Source organism: Chelonia mydas, chromosome 1 (genome assembly GCF_015237465.2).
Source record: "Chelonia mydas isolate rCheMyd1 chromosome 1, rCheMyd1.pri.v2, whole genome shotgun sequence".
NCBI lineage: Eukaryota > Metazoa > Chordata > Testudines > Cheloniidae > Chelonia > Chelonia mydas.
Genome location: NC_057849.1, coordinates 189,500,145 through 189,521,068, shown reverse-complemented (window position 1 = coordinate 189,521,068; position 20,924 = coordinate 189,500,145). Strand labels below are relative to the sequence as shown.

Sequence of the window (20,924 nt, the reverse complement as noted above, 5' to 3'; positions counted from 1 at the left end):
ATTCCATAACCTCCTTTGGAAGCCTATTCCAATGCCTAACTATCCTTGTAGTTAGAAAGCTTTTCTTAATATCTAACCTAATAAACCTCTGCTGAAGATTAAACCAGTTACTTCTCATCCTATCATCAGTGGACATGAAGAAAAAATCATCACTGTCCTCTTTCCCCTTAACATATCAAGTCCCACCTTCAGTCTTCTTTTCCTCAAGCCTAAACATACCCAGCTTGTTTAACCTTTCCTCATAGGTCCAGTGTGACAGAGTGCACCTATTGAATTCTGGGAGGTGAGCCTGCACTGTGATCATTCAGATGTTAATTAGTTCCCCTTGAGAAAGCTGATGTGGGTAATTAGACAATTAGGCTGGCCAGCTGGATGGAATAAGGAGCGGTTTCTGGGGGAAGAAGGCGGGAGTGGAGCCATGTCGCATGCCAGTCAGGTTTTCTAAACCATTTATCATATTTGTTACTCTCCTCTGGACTTTCTCCAATTTGCCCACATATATGATCCCAGTGTATATACAATCCTGGGGTAAATGAACTAGCCCAATAATATTGGCAACATCAAGAAAGGAGTGAGAAAGGAGACCTTATTTTTCCTTTAGAAGATATATCCCCCTCGTCTTGATTTGAGAGTTTCCTTTTAAACCTTAAGGTAGGTCTGCACAGCAGCTGGGAGGTGTAATTCCCAGCTCAGGTAGACATACATGAGCTAGCTCTGCTTGAGCTAGCACCTAAAAATAACTGTGTGGCCAGAATGGCATGAACAGTGGCTTGGGCTAGCTGCCTGAGTATGTACTCAGGGGCCAGGTGGGATTGTACTCAGACAGGTAACCTGAGCCACTGCTTATGTTGCCAAGGCTCAGGCGAAAACTAGCGTACTTACATCTACCCAAGCTGGGAATGGTACCTCCCAGCTGCTATGTTGCTGCTCCCTTAGTCAACATGCTTGGATGCTACATTTCATAAATTAGCTGAAATGTGCTTCCTACTCTCTCTCTCTCTTTCCCCATTAACATTATTGGGGTCTGAGTCTTTTCCTGCATGAAAGGAATAACTGATATTGTAGGTTAGTTTACACTTGTAAGCAAAGGGAGTTACACCTATTATGCAGGAGGACAATCGACCCTTGGATTTCACATTCTCCTAGCTGCTTTCTGTAAGTACAGGAAATGGAGGTTACGATACCTGCTCCTTGTTAATGACAGCCACAGTTAAATCCAGTTTTTATCCACGGTAGTGGATACTTCGCTAAGGTTGCAAACAGTTTCTATTCCAAATCCAGTCACCACTCCATTTGCATGTACACCTAAGTCTGCAGCAACATTCATGTTTTGGGGGCTGCATGCTTGATCTCTGCCTTAAGGTTTGTTCAATTTTTTCCCCAAACACTTCCAGAATCCTTTCAGCTGTTTTTCACTAAGGATGGGCAAAGGCAAAATTTTCCCTATTATACATATAAATAAATGCATGCACACACTGGAGACCAGCAGGGGGCCAGAATAACATAGTTGCCTAAAGCCTGAGTGAATAACAGAATAATCTGCTTCCATTGACCCCCAAGCCCACTAACCTCCCTCCCCCTATCCACTCACACACCCCCAAAACAAAACCAGAACACAGTTGCAGAGAATGGATTCTCCAAGAAAGTCTGAAAATTTCAAACTACCTCACTAAGAATGCTTCTGGCTCACAGTGTGAAGAAACCACTCAGACTCCAAGTGAGCACATTTCTGCCTCGTTTGGCTGCTATGCCAGAGTTGAAGAAAATCAGAATGACCGCTTTGCTGGCCATCGGGGGTGGGGAGGGGAAATCTCTGAGTCCAAGGCTATGAGAGATGATCGGACGACCAAGCTTTTCACAGTAAAGGAAGTAGCTGATTTGAGAGAGTCACAGTGCTAGAGGCTGGTCCAAGAGAAACAAGTGAGGGAACCAGAGCTGCATGACACTGATAGAGCAAAGAGAGAGCGATGCAATTTAAATGGAATGATATAGAAAAACAGATCAAGATGGAACATCATCAGAATTAAGGGACTGACGACACACTGAGGGAGGAAACCCGATCTGGCATGTAAAAACTTTAATTGTGGGGTTGTTACATCTGACCTCTCTGGAAGAGGTAAAAGTGGAGAGAGCAAACACAGTGCTGCTCCAACGACCTGGGCCTCATAATAAATCCAGAGACCTAACTGAAATTTCATGATTATCAACAGAAAAAAAAATTATGAAGAAAAGCCAGAGTGCATTCAGTACTCATACTCAAAAGACAACAAGCTCCAAATTTTTCATGACCTCTTTTGCCCTAACTTTTAAAAAGAGGAGAAGAGCTGGGGGGAATTACAACAGCACTTAGGAGGGCAGATTTCCACTGCAGATGGGGATTCCCATTTGAACCCTCATTCAGCTTCCAAAATCGTATTATACAATAAGAAACTAAACAGGGAAAAACACACTCCAGTCACTTGGGATCTCAGACGTACAAGACAACTCTCCAGAGGTAGTAACTACAGATAAACTGCTGAAAAACTCCTGGCAAATGGTTAAAAACCAGGAAAAAGACTACAAAAGACTCTAGAGACCATACTGGCATTGGCAGACGTTCAGATACCTGAATAGTAATCCAAAGACTAATCAGAAAGGACTTCTTGGGAGTCACCAGAAACGAACAGCTGAACAGTAACTATGTTAATGTTATAAAGATAATAATATGATGTTCAATTTAATTGGGGGTGAAGAGTAATAGGTGTGTTCTGTATTTTAAATATAGAGTAAATTAAGGACAAGAGCGAAGTGGGGTGGGATTTCAAAGTTGGAGGAGATTGGAGAAAACAGAGAGGGGGAGGGAACGAACTTTAGAGGGTCTGTGTAAACCCATCCCATAACTCAAATGATCAGATGGTAATCTATCCCTAAAGCTGAGGATCAAGGTGGAGTAGGTACCTCCTTTGGATTGCAAGAGAAGCAGTCCAAGTGCTTTCGCGGAAATTACAGGGGTTCAGGGGTCAGCAAATCAGTCATTTGGGGACTGTTTTACATGTTATGTTGGTATTTCATTTTGTGGTTTTAGAGTAAAGGGAACGGAGAAGAGGGAAGGTAACTAGGGAGGCAGGGAGGAATTAATACAAGAAATAGACATGGAAGCTCACAAACATAAACCACGCCATATTCCAGCACACAGTAGTAAATGCAGCATAATTAGAATCAAGAAACATTGGCAACACAAGTGTTCATGTCATCAAACAGCTAAAGAATTGTAATAATTTAAGGTTTAAGCTAAACTAGTTACTGTCAATGTCTCTTCCTTTTAAAGTAACATCTTTGAAAGTCTAAGAGCTAAATAATGTAATTAAAAAGGAACAAAAACCCTGGTGGAACTTAAAAACCCACTCTCAGATTATTCTACTTCAAGAAATTCATTTTCAGGAGGCAAAAATAATAGGCATGAAAGGCAGCTGATTTCAACAGACATATTTTACTTTAGCAAATATTATTCCCAATCTTCTTTCCTTCAGCTGAACATGTACCTTTTCAGATTAAACATCAATTTGTGGATAAAAAGGGACTATTTATATTGCTGGGTTATTAACAACAGTGGGATCAGTTTAAAACCCGATAAAACTTTGGGGAAGGGGAAATTATACTTGCAGGAGACTTCAGATGCATCCTAGAACGATGGTGGTGGGGGGGAAGACCACACCCCATGTTGGATAGGGAAACAGGTACAGTACTGACTTCCTGGTGCCAACTATTCACTCTTTCAGATTGCTGGTGAGAATTATGCCAAGGGGAAAGAGATTACTCATGTTATTTACACCCTTCCAATCTCTAAATCCTTAATGAAGCCGACAAGATCTGCAGAAACTGGCAACATTACAAGATCATGCACCAGTGGAAGTAATATTTGATAGCTGGGTTGGGCCGCAAAGATCACTATGCTGGAAAATGAACTGCTTGCTTCTCCAAGGAAAAATCAGGTTGCAGCAATGAAAGACATTGTTCAATACTTCAAATTAAACAATACGGACAATATAAAAAGATGCCTTCTCTGGTAAAGCTGTATTTAGGGGTTAGCTGATAAGCAGAGCCTCTCAATTGAAAAAAGAGCTCTAGAAAAAAATAGAAGTAGAACAGGAGATAAAAAGGTTACAAGACATTCACAAAGCACAAGTGCAGAAAAACAAACAGTTAACTAATATTAGGGGGAAGTTGAATATGTTGATGCCAGTGAAAAAGCCCTTGGAGATACAAAACAGATGTTTTATGAAAAAAGGAAATAAAAATGATAGGTTATTGGCTTCAAGAACAACATATATTATTCCCCCCAATTAAAAGCAATCGGCAAGAGATTGTTACAGCCTAAATGAAATATGTGCTACTTTTTCTGTTTAATAATAAACTCTCTATAACGCAGATACTCCAAGCTCTGAAGTTATTAAAAATATCTGGAAGTTGCAGGCTCTCCAAAGAAAAGCCAAATTGATAAAGAAACTTTATCTAAAGAAATAACAGAAGAAATCCTAGAGGTAGTAACAAGTATGAAAAGTGGTAAAACTCCAGGATCTGATGGCTTTCAAGCTGAACTTTATAAGCTATGTAAGGAGGTGTTGGTGGGTGCTTTGAGAGGTATCTTCAATGCAATTCTGTTAGGGGAGGAACTTCTACAACTTGTGAAAGAAAGTTATCGTGGTCGTTCTCTCTAAAGATGAAAAAGAGCTTACCTTATGCAGTTCCTATATGCCCATCTCTCTGTTGAATTGTGACAAAGACTTTCGCAAAAATACTAGCCAGCCAACTGCAGTGTATGCTCTCAGTTTATATAAATCCGGATCTAACTGGATTCATTAAGGATAGACAAACATCAGACAATATCTGGGGAGTGCTTGGAATCATCCATAATGCCAGAGAAAGTCTTTGATAGAGTAGAGTGGGAATTTCCGTTTCAAGTCCTGTCCCATATGGACTTCTGCCCCAATTTCCTTTAATGGATAACTGCTCTTTACACCAGCCCAAAAACAGCTATGCAAGTTAATGAGGTTAAATCTCCTCTGTTTGAATTACACAGAGGGACTAAGCAGGGGTGTCCACTCTCTCCTTTACTTTTTTGCACTGGCCATGGAGTCTTTTGCACAGAGGACAAGGAACAATGGATCCATCACAGGAATAAAACTTGCAGGAACACATCAGAAAATAGCATTATATGCAGATGTAATATTTTTATCTAAACCAAATATTTCCCTAAAATTAGTGTCTAACGAAATCTAAGATTTTAGTAAAGCATCCAGATTTAAAGTAAATTATGCCAAATCTGAAATGCTAGCTATAAGTTTGCCAGACTCTTAAGAGTCAATCTTCCAGAAAATAAATAGGCAACCAATTCTATAAGAGATGTGAGATTTAAATCTCAAACAACGTGGAAGAGCGCTATGATTTAAATGTCAAACCACTCTGTGGAATACTTACAGTTAGGCACTTTTGCTGAATAGCTGCCCAAGTTATTTAGCAATCAAAACTAATTTTAACTAAACCACTCTCCCCTGGTACCAGTACTTCAAGTCAGGCACTGTTTCTCTCAACTTTCTAGAAAATCTGTTTTATGGAGAAAGCTAACTTTAATAGAAGTGATGGTGTCTGGTCAATTAGGAAACAAAAACAAAACCAAACAAACCACTAGTTTATATCAATCTTTACAGACAGATTTTTTTTTTAAAAAGGGAAAAAAAGTGTTCATATATGACACTTTGTGAAAAGTACGTAGATAGAAAAATTACCCCAGAGAAATAGGGTTTGATCTGGAAAAGAGGACCAGCAACCTCAGTCTGAAGCACAATAAAAGAAAATTTCTTTAAGATACTATTTCAGTGGTACCTCACACCAACCAGGTTAAAAAAAAAGAGAGAGAGACTGAATGGGGATAAATGTTGGCAAAATTGTGGTGGAAGAAGAGATTCTGTGCTTAGGAGGTGGATACGTCCAGTCAGAGTGTATTGGGATGCAATCCGTAAGCAAATGGTTGGAAATTTATCACCAAAATGATCCTTTGGTAAACCTCCCGGGGCTTCCTAGTGGAAATGGTCACACAAAAGGAAATGAAGAATTATTCTCTTATCTGTTACAAGCTGCTTGGTAACTGGTAGTGTCTCAATAGAAAAATAAAAATAGCTCAACCATTGAGCAATGGTTCAAAAAAATATAAGTTGTGGTTATGAAAAAAATTAACACACCAATTACCTATGCAGCAAAAAGGCAGATAGATATTTGGTTACCTTGTATTCAGTCCTCAAAGTACATTAATCTAACCTCCACCCCAGCATACCTGCCCATTTTTTTTTTAAATGTTAAAATTTGATAGACACACCTGGTCTGTTAAATAAAGAGATTAGTAGAGAGAGAGAGAGAGAGAGAGAGAGAGAGAGATTTCACTAAATCTAATGAAATCACTAGAAAACAACATGGGTGTTGGAATGATGCTCATTCCGTAATATGGCAACACCCTGTTAAATAGAAAGAACTGATGACTAGATTCCTGTATAATATCTCTTTAAACAGAAGATAACAGTTCTAAGGATTGTTTTGTTTTTCGTATTTACATGGCAAGGATTTGTGAACTTGTCAAAACTTCCTCAAGAAATAAGAAAAAAAAATGATGCACTTTAGGTAGTTGTGGCGATAGCATGTGAAAAAGCTGAATCCAAACTGAACTTTTGAAAAAACATTTGAGTAATTTAGCTGCACAAGTCCCATTGACTTTCAGTGGAATTTGCTACTAAATCACTTACCCCTTTTTGAAAAGCCAACCTTGTTAAGCTTTGGAAACTCAAGTTATGGACATTTGAATATCTATGTAGATACATACACATTAATGCTGCTACATGTTAAGTTGGGCATGAAGCTAACTCAACTTTTTGAGGAAACAACTAGGCCCCTAAATTGTTTTGAATCACAGCAGCTTCCCTAGTATTTTAGGAACTCTACGGTCTGAAAGAAGGCATCAATCCTCTTCTCTCCACAAAAGTGCTCCCTTGGCTCATGGTTGTCCAACCTGATCCAATATTTCAACTTTCTAACCAGAAAATATCCAGCATTTAACAATCCAATTGTTACATCAGTGATATGCATATGTAAAGTGCGTCTCCACAGTATTAGTGCCGAGCTCTACAGGATTGCTCACAATGAACAATATTGCCCAATCATCATCAATAGGGAAGACAGTGGGGCCTTGTAGATAGAGCACCAGACTAGGACTGAGGAGACATAGGTTCTATTCCCAGCTCTTCTGCTGGATGATCTTGGACAAGTCAGTCACTTCACCTCCCTGTCTTATATTTCACCATCTATAAAATGGGGATAAGAACACTGAGTTCCTCTGTTACATGCTTTGAGATCTCTAGATGGAAAGCAGGATATAAGAGCCAGGTATTATTACTTGTGTGTGTGTAAGCACTTCTCAGCTTTGGGTTTGCAGAAACAGACTGTTAGATGAAGTACAACAATTGGGCACTGCTATGGGGCTTTCACACAACATGGATGTTCCCACGTCCTTAAAAAGACAATTTTTTAAAAGATGAAAAACTTGCTTGAGGAAACCTGAACAAAATGTTTATATATTTAGAAAAAACAACAACACTGTGTGAATTAGGAACTAAAATTCCAGACCCCTCTCTCCAGAACAGGAGCTATACTAATTTCTAATTACCCTTTTACATCATCTCCCCTTTTGATGAGGGATTTCTTAAAGCAAACATTGAAAAAGCAGTGCTCCTGCTGTGATATAATCAGGAATACTCATGTAACAGCCCCATGAGAGAACACACAGCCTTCTAATTAAGGCTATTTTTAATCTATCAAACAGCCAGATTAGTGCCTAATTACATTTGGAGGCAGATGAATCTTAAAGCAAGTGTGAAAATTTAGGACTAATTTGGAAGCAGTAGCTGAAGATCTGCGAGATAAGAAAGGAACATGGACTAATAGATGATTTGTGCTTTTATTTTACAGCCTATATCACAGTAAAGCAATATCCCGCCGTAGCCTCTATTAAATATGGCACATCTGCACTTCTTGATTGTATATTTGACTTCCAGTTTCTATCAGAGGCTGAAATTGAAGTATACTGGAATATTCAACTGCTGCTTTTTAATGATTCCGTGAAGAAAATAACTGTGTCTTCAAAGATGTTGCCTTTAAACCAAAGTGCTTCGTTGTCAAGGGATGATGGAAAGTACAAGCTCACAGGCAATCTTCTAAAAGGTGTAGTCTTCTTAGAAGTGAACAATTTTCAACCACGGGACATTGGTCTGTACACCTGCAAGGTGGCACGCCTGATACCACCTCCGTATCTAGAAGGAAGTAGCAATGGAACGTACATCTGTGGTAGGATTTTGCTAAGCCTCATTTTGAAACTTTTCCTTGATCTTCAGCTAAATTGTGTTAGTCTTAAAGGTACAAGACCATACTTCAGTCACTGTTATCATACCAGTATTGCCAACGGACACCAGGCTGTTATGTTCTACAGAGAGAAACTGTAGCATGAGAAACCATTTTATGATATTTGTTGGCAAATGGTGACTTCTTAAATAGCAACTACTGTCCCTACTTAAGTTTAAATGTAATGAGCAGTCTTTATCCTTAGATGCAGGCATTTTTTCCCCCATAGTCTGGAAAAACACCCCCCCCACACACACTTTAATACTAATGCAAAATGCTGCAACAGCAGCTCTGGAGACTGAAATTCTAGGTTTATTCACAGAACTAGTATACTGTACCAGGGACATCACCAATTCACAAGTTTCCCCACGCTACCACGCATTACTGCTGTTTTGCTACAGTACTGCCCTCTAGTGACTAGCCTACAGAATATAAGAACCTTACTGCTACTTAAGGACCTAGCACAAATCGGGTGCTATGTAAATATCACATCCTCAGTATTCCAGTTAAAAAGTTTCTCCTTTGGCTTAAGTCACTAAATTTGCATTTTGGACACAACCCCATTTTCAAATGCCACACCTATGTGCTGTAGCAGATAACTGATGCTTTCATACATAAAGTCATAGGTTTATTTATACCATCTAGGGCTGAATGGTGTATTTATAAATGGTTATTCATTTCAATAAAGTATGGATTATATACTATAGAACAAGATGCTCTTAAAGTCACACTATCAAAACCCACAATCTATGAACTATTGGCTTTGTGTCAGACATTAAATATTAAAATAATGTTCATGGTTTTTAAGATTAAAACTACAGTCCCAATGCAGTCATATATTTGCAGCTGGTTTCTAGTTTCTAGACCCTGTTTTTAGACAGGGAAACATTTTTGTATACTAACTTGCAAATGGCTTGACATTTTGTTTTCCAAAAGCCCTTTTGGAGTCCCTGTGTTTTGACTCTGCAAAAACAACAAAACATTTCTCTTAAAGTGCGTGTTGGGTTTTTGGGTTTTTTTTTAAAGTCTACATTTTTATGAAAAGCTTAATGAAACCTGAGTAGAGAGTATTTGCTGCAGAACCAGGTTTTATTTTAAATTGTAATATTTTATGCTTAGGAATAGAAGATACATTGCAAGATTCCTGCAAGCCATCAGAAACTAAATTTGTCATATGCTTGGGGACCCTGGCAGCCTGTACATTTGTGATCATCATGACTACCATAATTTATGTACAGGTAAGCACACCATTTAATGAGTAGATTTCTCAGAGTGACACAGCAGCATTTTGTATACAGTGAGGTCGTGTTTGTACTCCGTTTTGACAGGACTACAAAACGATAACTGACTTGTCCAAGGTCATGGAGTAGAGCCATCAGGAAGGAGTATCTATTCGGACATGTCTAATGCACTCACCATTCAGGTATCTAGGTGTGCAGACAGGACCAGAGAATGGGCAACTCTTCACATGAATCTTTCCCTTTTGAGATTTTAAAGAACTCTATTAGTTTACCAAAGACAATTTCATTCTTGAAAGCCTGCACTAAAATTGTGCAACACGTTCACAGCAAGCCACTGATTTTGGATTAAGAAAAGGAATACTTGTGGCACCTTAGAGACTAACCAATTTATTTGAGCATAAGCTTTCGTGAGCTACAGCTCACTTCATCAGATGCTCATGCTGTAGCTCACGAAAGCTTATGCTCAAATAAATTGGTTAGTCTCTAAGGTGCCACAAGTACTCCTTTTCTTTTTGCCAATACAGACTAACACGGCTGTTACTCTGAAACCTGATTTTGGATTAGCTTTCCAAAGAACTAGAGACCAAGTTATCATTTCAAGTCAAACTACCCTGCAGCACACTGGGGCTTTTCATGGTTTGGGCCCAAAACCAAGGTGAAATGCAGGGATTTGGGGTATACAAACCTGAACTCAAAGTAAACGCAACAGGAGAAAAACCTGCAATACAGCAGGGAACTAAATATGAAGCTCCACCTAGCTATCTCATTTGGCCCCCATTCCTGCAGTATTGAGGCTCTCACAATGTATTTATCCTCACAACGCCGCTGTGAGGTAGGGAAGTACTATTATCCCCATTGTACAGGTGGGGAATGGAGTCACAGAGAGGCTAAAGTCACTCCATCAGAGGTGTGACTGCAGCCTCTGTAGCCATACCAGAGCTAGTTTTAATCCAGCTAGCTTGGACACCAATAGCAATGAAGCTGTGGCAGTGTGGACTAAAGCAGTGGTTCTCAAAGCCAGTCCGCCGCTTGTGCAGGGAAAGCCCCTGGCGGGCCGGCCCGGTTTGTTCACCTGCCGCGTCCGCAGGTTGGGCCGATCGCGGCTCCCACTGGCTGCAGTTCGCCGCTCCAGGCCAATAGGGCTCACGCCGCTTCCCGCAGCCCCCATTGGCCTGGAGTGGCGAACTGCGGCCAGTGGGAGCCGCGATCGGCCCAACCTGCGGACGCGGCAGGTAAACAAACCGGGCCGGCCCGCCAGGGGCTTTCCAAGCGGCAGACTGGCTTTGAGAATCACTGGACTAAAGCACAGGCTAGTCGCCACTGCCAGAGTACACAGCCAGGGTCTTGGGTGGGCTAGTACAGCTCATGCTGTAGACCATGCCACCACAGTTTCACTGCTCTTGGACTTGAACTAGCTAGCTTAAAGATAGCTCAGGTGTGTCTACATGTGCTGCAATCACTCCTCCAGCTGCAGCGTAGGGATACCCTTAGTGATTTGACCAAGGTCTCACAAGAAGTCTGGGGCATAAGAACAGAAACAAATAGCATACTACTACAACAAAAACTTCTCCTATGGACTATAGCAAATAGGCTGAAGTAGGAAATAGAAATTCCACAAGAAAATTTTCTTGTCAAAAAACCAAATCCAAGCATCTCCAGTAAATTGCAATAACCTTCCAAACTTTGGAGGGTTTATTTGAACTGCAACATCGGACTGTGTTTCCCATTAGGAATTAGAAGCTGCAAGCCTTGTCATTCCAGGTCCTTTTTCTTCTTTAGATCAGTCTATTGCCCTCATTGCATTATTTCAGTCTGATTGTTCTTTGTTTATATCTTAAAGCATTTTAGGAGATTACTTTTTCTTTGAAGTTTATTACTTTGCCACCAGTAACTCCCAAAGTTACCAGATATGATTAGAAAAAAAAACCCCACCCTGCACCTACAACCATTTGGGAGAGTAAATGTTTACTTAGTAACATTTTTAGTCTTTTGTACCAGATTACACTGGAAATATTTTCCCCGTTCCTTGTATCTACTGAGTTGCATATCAGCTTGAAAAGTTGTAATTACTGAAACAAAAAGATCCAGACGAAGGAAGGGGAAGAGGCTGCAGCTTTGATGATCCTCCCAGAAATCAAAGTTCTGGTCTAAACTGCACAGGGACTAACAACAAACTCAGATCTGAATTACGGAGACAGTGTAGTCGTCCACTCTTCTGAACCCTAGCTAGAAATTAAAAATTAAGTTTCTCTCCTCTGGCAAGATAGCAACAACAGCAGGTAGTTCTGCTCTTTCCCCATCAGAGAAAATTAGTGTGTGTAAAGCAATTTTAAAGCCTCCAATCAAAGGCACTTTTGGTCAAGGACTGTCTCTTCACCTGTGTTTGGAAAGTGCCTAGCACATTATGGCTGCTACTGCAATCCAAGTAATGGTTGCACTTTATATTAAGGGTACATTTAATAAATAGTTTATAAAGCTTTAATGATAGATGTTATAAGCATGTTACAGACAAAAGTGTCTCATGCTTCTAGTCATCTAGAACACATTAAATGCTTCTAGAGGATGTTATGGATGATTATAAGCACCAGAAACACTGGACTTTTAATAAATAGCTAATCAATCAGCCCTTTGCTTACATATACAGATGTACTCCTAATAGTATTATCTATTATCATTTAGATCACACTGAGAACAAGCTCCTATAGACAGATTCGGCCTTGGAACCCATTCTTCCCTGACCCACCCCTTTTCGGTATCAGTATCAGGCAGTCTCTTTGCGCAAGCCTTCAGAAAGGCATGCTGGCAGGAATACTGTCATACAGCTTGTGTTTTACATTAGACACTGGGTATTTGGGTTTCATTTCAGCTGCTTTTGGGTACAGAACATGATTTACAAATCTGTGTAGCCTTAAGTTGGCTTTGTCGTCGAGTAGGAGCGAAGTAGATCCTCTCTATATTACATTATGCAGGAGAAACTTACCAGTTTAATTGCAGGACTCCTTCAATCCCTAAGTCTCACAACAACCCAGCCATCTTACTCCACTCCTCACAGATTTAAGAATCATTGCCATAATGAAGTCTTATTACTAAATTTTTTTTACATGCACAAAGTACATGAGAAATAAGTGACATTAAAATATACGTGTCAAACAAGACGAACCAAGTACAGTCTGTGGTGCAGAATTCTTGTTCACTACCTAAAGCACAGAATTTACTCACTCAAAGGAACTTCAGGACAGTGAGACTCAAGAGTTCTATAATATGCTTTTATTTATATTTTCTGCTAGTGTATTATATTTCATTCTGAGATGCATAGACTTATAGGCTTTAAGGCCAGAAGGGGCCATCGTGATTATCTACTCTGACTTCCTGCACGTTGCAGGCCACAGACTCTCACCCACCCACTCCTGTAATAGATCCATAACCTCTGGCTGAGTTAATGAAGTTCTCAAATCATGATCTGAAGACTTCAAGTTGCAGAGAATCCACCATTTACGCTAGTTTAAACCTACAAGTGACCCATGACCCAGGCTGCAGAGGAAGGTGAAAACCCCACAGGGTCTCTGCCAATCTGACCTGAGCAGTGGGGGATTCCTTTCTGATCCCAAATATGGCGATCAGTTAGACCACGAGCATGTGGGCAAGTCCCACCAGCCAGACACCTGGGAAATAATTCTCTGTAGAAACACAGAGCCCTCCCCATCTAGTGTCCCATCACCAGCCATTGGCAATATTCAGTGCTAGCAGTAAAAGATCAGCTACATGCCATTGTAGGCAGTCCCATCATACCATCCCCTCCATAAGCCAATTAGTTTCTTTGCCCTCACTGCTCCCCTTGGAAGGCTGTTTCAGAAATTCACTTCTCTGATTGTTAGAAACCTTCATGTAATTTCAAGCCTAAACTTGTCGATGGCCAGTTTATAGCCGTTCTTGTATCCACGCTGTCACTTTACCAGGGAAGGAGTGGAGTTATTTAAGTTTTTATCCCTCTGATGTATTTATAGAGAGCAGTTATATCTCTCCTCAGCCTTCTTTTAGTTTGGCTAAACAAGCCAAACTCTGAGTCCCCTCTCAGAAGGTAGGTTTTGCATTCCTTGGATCATGTTAATAGCCGTTCTCTGCATCTGTTCCAATTTGAATTCATCTGTCTTAAACATGGGAGACCAGAATTGCAGACAGTATTCCAGATGCAGTCTCACCAGTGCCTCATATAAGGGCACTAACACTTCTGTCTCTACTGGAGATATCTTGCTGATGCATCCTAGGACTGCATTAGCTTTTTTCACGGCCATATCACATTGGCGACTCAGTCATCCTGTGATCAATCAATACACCCAGGTCTTTCTCCTCCTCAGTCTCTGCTGACTGATAAGTCACCAATTTTTGCTATAAATTGGTGACTTGTCTCTAAGTGCATGACCTTGCACTTTGCATTATTAAATTTCATCCCAATTCTATTACTCCAGTTTTCAAAGTCATCCAGATCATCTTGTGGGATATTCCGGTCCACCTCCATATTGGCAATACCTCCCAACTTTGTGTCATCCACAGATTTTATTAGCACACTCCCACTTTTTGTGCCAGGGTCATTAATAAGAATGTTAAATAAAATTGGTCTCAAGACCAGTCTATGAGGATCTCCACTAGTAATCTCCCTCCAGCCTGACAGTTCACTTTTCAGTATGACCCATTGTAGTCTCCCCTTTAATCAGTTCCTTATCCACCTTTCAATTCTCATATTAATCCCCATCTTCTCCAATTTAACTAATAATTTTCCATGTGGAACTGTATGAAGTGCCTTACTGAAATCCAGGTAGATTAGATTTACTGCACATCCTTTGCCTAAAAAAAACCAAAACAAAAACAAAAACCCACCAGCTTCTCAAACAAGATCAGGCAAGATCTCATGATCTACCTTTTGTAAAACCATGTTGTATTTTATCCCAATTAACATTTACCTCTATGTCCTTAACTATTTTCTCTTTCAAAATTTGTTCCAAGACCTTACATACTGTCAAGTTTCCTTCCCCACTCTGAACTCTAGGATACAGATGTGGGGACCTGCATGAAAACCCCGTAAGCTTATTTTTACCAGCTTAGGTTAAAACTTCCCCAGGGTACAAACTATTTTACCTTTTGCCCTTGGACTTTTTTGCTGCCACAACCAAGCCTCTAACAAATATATATAACAGGGAAAGACCCCGCTTGGAAATGTCTTTCCCCCCAAAATCCTTCCAAACCCTACGCCCCCTTTCCTGGGTAAGGCTTGATAAAAATCCTGACCAATTTGCATAGGTGACCACGGACCCAAACCCTTGGATCTCAAGAACAATGAAAAAAGCAATCAGGTTCTTAAAAGAAGAATTTTAATAGAAGTAAAAGAATCACCTCTGTAAAATCAGGATGGTAAATACCTTACAGGGTAATCAGATTCAAAACCTAGAGAATCCCTCTAGGCAAAACCTTAAGTTACAAAAAGACACAAAAACAGGAATATACGTTCCATTCAGCACAGCTTATTTTCTCAGCCATTTAAACAAAACAGAATCTAACGCATATCTAGCTAGATTTACTAAGTTTTAAGACTCCATTCCTTTCTGTTCCCGGCAAAAGCATCACACAGACAGAGAGAGCCTTTGTTTCTCCCCCCCTCCAGCTTTGAAAATATCTTGTCTCCTCATTAGTTATTTTGGTCAGGTGCCAGCGAGGTTATTTTAGCTTCTTAACCCTTTACAGGTGAAAGGGTTTTTCCTCTGGCCAGGAAGCATTTTAAAGGTGTTTACCCTTCCCTTTATATTTATGACACATACAATTGAGGTCAAACTTACAGGCCTGGATCACTTCCCCCACCTGTCCTTTCTAAAAATAGCAACAAGATTAGCAATGCTCCATTCATAGGGTACGACCCCTGAGCTTACAGATTCATTAAAAATCCTTGCTATTGGGCTTGCAATTTCGTGTGCCACTTCCTTGAATATTCTTGGATGGAGATTATCTGGGTCCCCGATTTAGACACATTAAGGCAAATTTGAGTTCCATCTTGAATGTGATAATTTCTACTTCCATATCTTTGTTCCCATTGAACACCCTGCCACTACCCCTCAGCTCTTCATTTGCCTTATTAAAAACTGAGGTAAAGTATTTGTTTAGGTGTTGGGCAACGTCTAGATTATCTTTAATTTCCACCCCATTCTCAGTGTTTAGCATCCCACTTCTTTCCTTGTTTTCTTTTTATCTATATGGCTATAGGACCTCTTACTATTGGTTTTACTTTCCTTTGCAAGGTCCAACTCTGCTTGGCTTTTGGCAGTTCTCACTTTGTCCCTACACTTTTTGACCTCCAAGAGGTAGCTTTTCTTGCTGAGCCAGCCCATCTTCCATTCCTCACATTTCATTCTGCTTTCTCTTAATACAACAGTGTGAGATACTGTTCAGCTTGGTCTGCCACCCTTCCCTATGCATTTTTCCCCGTGCTTGGGATGGAGGCTTCAGATACTTTAAGTCAAAGTTTCAGAAACTAATTCCAAGCCTCCGTCACATTCAGATCCTTGAGTTCTTCAGTCCAGTCCACTTCCCTAGCTCATGATCACTCGAACCAAGGTTGCTCCTATGACCAGTTGTTCTAGGAGGTCCTCGCTACTCACCAATACCAAATCTAAAATGGCATCACCTTTTGTTGGTTCATTGATTGAGTGAAGAAATCTGTTGGCTGTCACATCCAGGAAAACCTGGGCCCTACCATTATTAGTAGTGCTTGTCCTCCAATCTATAGCTGTGAAATTAAAAAGTCTTCTATAATTGCACAATTCTGAGTACTATTTTTTTCATTACAAAAACATTAAAGACGTCTCTATCTACATCTGAATCGGATTCTGGCGGTCTGTAGAATACCCCAAGCAATACCCGCAGGGAACCTCTAGTAGCTTTCTTCCCCAAAGTGATTTTGACCCAGACTCTTATCCATCTATCGCTCCCCGCCCTTTTGTTGTATTCATCTCGCTTTGTTAACAATTGTGATTAAAATCGAGATAGAGGATGTATGTGGATGGATGCTTGGTGTAGATAATAACTGAATGATCAGGGAGGTGCCAGCCTAAGAATCCAGTGTCCATCGGCTGAAGGAGGCGTCAAGTGGAAATAACCAGAGGACCCCCGGAGGGCAGACTGGAATCCACCCAACAGCCTCAAGAATGAGAGAACCAAAGAACAAGCACGGAGCTGTCAGGAATGTGCCATCTGCTGATTGATTCAGCAACAGCACGATGAAGCAATTCCCATAGACTGGCATAGGAAGAAATTCCTATAAAAATGGACTCTAGAAAGTGAGAACTTTGGGGTCTGATTCTGCAAACCAACTTCCAGGAGCATCAGATGAGCGTCTGACAAGGCCCTGCTCCCTCCTCATGTCCAGGCCACCTGGCCAGTGGCTTGGCATGAGCAACTCTAAGGCTGGTAACTATGATAACAACCTTGCAGAACCTGTGTGTGTGTGTGTATGAATGAATGTGTGAATAAATATGAAATTGAATGGAATGTTATAGCTATAACTAACTGCTTACTATGATTCTTTCTGTATTCACAATAAATGTGGCATTTTGCCTTTTCCCCTTTAATAAGATCCTGCTGGTTTTTATTTTATTGGTATAACGCATTGCTGTATCTTTTCTTACTTGATTTTCCTCCCACTCAATGATAGAATCAGGTGTGGAGATTACTGAGTGCCTCCCGGCTGTCTCCCCCAAAATTCCTGGTTTAAAGCTCTTTTAATCAATTATGTCAACCTCCACTCCAGACATCTATTTCCTTCCCTATGCAGATGCAGTCCATTCCATACAAACAGTCCCCTCCCCATGAATGTCTCCCAATGTCCAACATCCCAAATCCCTCCTTATAGCACCACTGCCTGAGCCATATGTTGATCATCAGACCTTCATTCTCCTCCTCTAGGGATGGGTAGAATCCCACTGAGGATCACCTGAGCCTCCATTTCCTTAAGTGTCTTCCCCAGCCTGACAGTCTCCCTTGATACGTTCTAGTCAGAATCTAGCATTATCATTTGTCCCACATGAAGGACAATCAGTGGATTCTTTCCTGCTCCTATTAGGATCCTCTTCAGCCTCAGGTCCATATCCCTATCTTAGCTCATGGCAGACATCACGCCCTTCTGCTCTCTGGATCAGCTCTAGGGACAGGTCTGTCTGTTGTTCTTAGTAGGGAGTCACCAATAACTTAGACTTACCTTTTCTCGGTGACAGTGTGATTCTCCAACCTTCCTTCTGTTCTTTCTGGCTTCAAATCATCTTGTTTTTTAAATTCTCCCTTTCAATCTTTCAAGAGTTATTCTGAATCCTCCTGGGGCTCTGAACTCTGCATATCTCCATTGGCTCTTCCTCTCTTACAGGACTAGCTGTTCTCTTTTTCCTGGCCCTTCCACCTTCAGTTACTGCCTGCTGGTCCCCTTCTTCATTTTCCAACTCAGCAAAGCTATTCCTGAGCTCTATTTCTCCTTCACTAGCTGGTCTTTTCCTCTGCTTGGTTCTCATCATATGCTTCCACTAGCCACTTTCCTCACCCAGCAATCTCCCCTCAGAGTTCTTCAGTCCAGCTTGCATCTGCCAGTCTTGACTTTTCCCTTCAGCGCTTCTTCCTTCCCTCATCATCTGCTTGAATCCCCTTCAAAATTCCACCACACTTTCCACCTGTCTCCCCAAGCCTTGGATCTTTTCTTCCATCAGCTCTATCAGGTGGTACTCCATACAAAGCTCTTTTCAGGTACCCACTCCAGGATCATGTACAACAACCCACAGCTTCTACATCCAGTCATTTTCATTGCTTCTTCCATTCCTTGGGTCACTACCACTGACGACTATCATGGCCTTCCTGCCTAACCTCCTGTCAAGGAAAACGAAAACCAAAAACTCCACATATGCCCCTCCCCAAACTCCCTGTACAAACTCCCCCATTTACAGTTCTGTTTGCTGGCTCCTGTGCTGCTGGCTACTGTTTGGCTGCCTTTATAGGACCCATAATCAGGGAAAACCCATCCCGATCAGGATTCTGCTTCTCTGACAGCACACTGCCCCATGCCACCCTTTACAAACTGAAGAGGAAACACACATCCATAGCCTCAGGAACATTAATATCCAGTGTGAAACCCAACTACAGACAGACATTTTTGATAAATGGAGTACCAAGTTCCACTTGAAACATTATTACCTAATAAATCAATTTTAAGTCAGAGGTACTGATATTTTTATGGCCTCTCCATTCAGAATAATGGGTCTCTAGTCACAGAGGCTTCATAATTTGAATAGAGGGCATCTTTTAGATTGACCATATGATTTATAAATCTTGCATCATGAGTTGAGAATCATTATGTAAATCAGAAATGTTTCTTGAAGTGAAAATTGCTGTTGCTTTGATGAATGAAATCTGTGTGTTCTTTGGAGAAACGATTTAAATTCATAATCCCAGCACATACTTTCATGGGAATAACATTATGCTAATGAAGCCTATTATCGATTTGTAATCCTACCTAATTAAATTTGAGCAATGGCTTGTCGCGTAAAGACATACGTAGTTTAATTTCCTGTGTGACTCACTGTCATGCCATGGCCTATAAAGGATCACACACAGTCTATGTCAACATGTAAACAAGAAAAACTCCCACCTGACAATTGCCCCTGATTGTGAAAGATCATGTGTCTTCTATTTTAGGCTCAAAGTAACACTTGGTATTATCTGATGGTTTATTTTTGTCAGACTATTGACATCAGAGATGTTGAGTCTTGCCTGGGGTGTTATAGGGCCCGATCAGCCTCATAAGGGGTTGAAGAAATGAATCAGATATTATTACAAATGGCTACTTTTCCTTTTGTCTTTCACCTAGTGTAAGGTATTTTAAAGACCTGCAGTGCATTTTCCCTGGCAGATGGAAAGATATGAAGAAAATAACTAGCATTGATGGGGGAGGGTGGGTGGAGAGAAATCCTATGTTGTGTGTGACTGGTGAAGTTATAACTAACTACAGTAGAATCCACATTATTTAAAATCCTCACAACTTACCCCTCCTCTTCTGAGCTGCTAGTCTCTCCTGCACTGTTGCTTCTGAATTATCTGATAACACAACCATTTCAAATGACCCAAGCAGCGTCAATGATTAGGATCATACTGTGTTATTGTTCTATTTGATTTATTTTGGTCTCTATAGTTGTGTCTGTGTTTTGAAGAAGCAGCAGCTTCTCCATAATTAAAGTTTCATCTAGCTTCCATTTTATAGGCCTCTTTTAGCACTCCGAGAACTTTGGCTTGAAATGTGTTCTTGACCTGAAAATTGCCATATTGACCCTGAAAACAGAGAAAGAATTTGCAAAATTTGAAGAAAATTCAACTGTATTTGAAAAAAGAAAAGGAGAACTTGTGGCACCTTAGAGACTAACAAATTTATTTGAGCATAAGCTTTCGTGAGCTACAGCTCACTTCATCGGATGCATTCAGTGGAAAATACAGTGGGGAGATTTATATACACAGAGAACATGAAACAATGGGTGTTACCATACACACTGTAATGAGAGTGATCAGGTAAGGTGAGCTATTACCAGCAGGAGAGCGGGGAGAAAAAAACCTTTTGTAGCGATAATCAAGGTGGGCCATTTCCAGCAGTTGACAAGAACGTCTGAGGAACAGCTGGGGGGGGGGGGGGCGCGAGGGGAGGAATAAACATGGGGAAATAGTTTTACTTTGTGTAATGACCATCCACTCCCAGTCTTTAGTCAATTTGCAAACTGGATACAATTAACTTAGGTTTAATTCCAATTCAGCAGTCTCTCGTTGGAGTCTGTTTTTGAAGTTTTTTTTTGTTGAAGAATTGCAACTTTTAGGTCTGTAATCGAGTGACCAAAGAGATTGAAGTGTTCTCCGACTGGTTTTTGAATTTTATAATTCTTGACGTCTGATTTGTGTCCATTTATTCTTTTACGTAGAGACTGTCCAGTTTGGCCAATGTACATGGCAGAGGGGCATTGCTGGCACATGATGGCATATATCACATTGGTAGATGCGCAGGTGAACGAGCCTCTGATAATGTGGCTGATGTGATTAGGCGCTATGATGGTGTCCCCTGAATAGATATGTGGACACACTTGGCAATGGGCTTTGTTGCAAGGATAGGTTCCTGGGTTAGTGGTTCTGTTGTGTGGTGTGTGGTTGCTGGTGAGTATTTGCTTCAGGTTGGGGGGCTGTCTGTAAGCAAGGACTGGCCTG

The 20,924-nt window shown here is 40.7% G+C and overlaps 1 protein-coding gene across 1 annotated transcript in view; it reads left to right on the top strand.

Moving 5' to 3' along the window:
* Positions 1–20,924, top strand: part of LOC114018946 — a 46,139-nt gene that overhangs the window by 16,987 nt on the left and 8,228 nt on the right. Inside the window, exons 2-3 of the mRNA XM_037907481.2 lie at positions 7,993–8,367; positions 9,541–9,659. Coding sequence (XP_037763409.1) covers positions 7,993–8,367; positions 9,541–9,659 — 494 coding nt within the window. The remainder of the gene's footprint in view (positions 1–7,992; positions 8,368–9,540; positions 9,660–20,924) is intronic.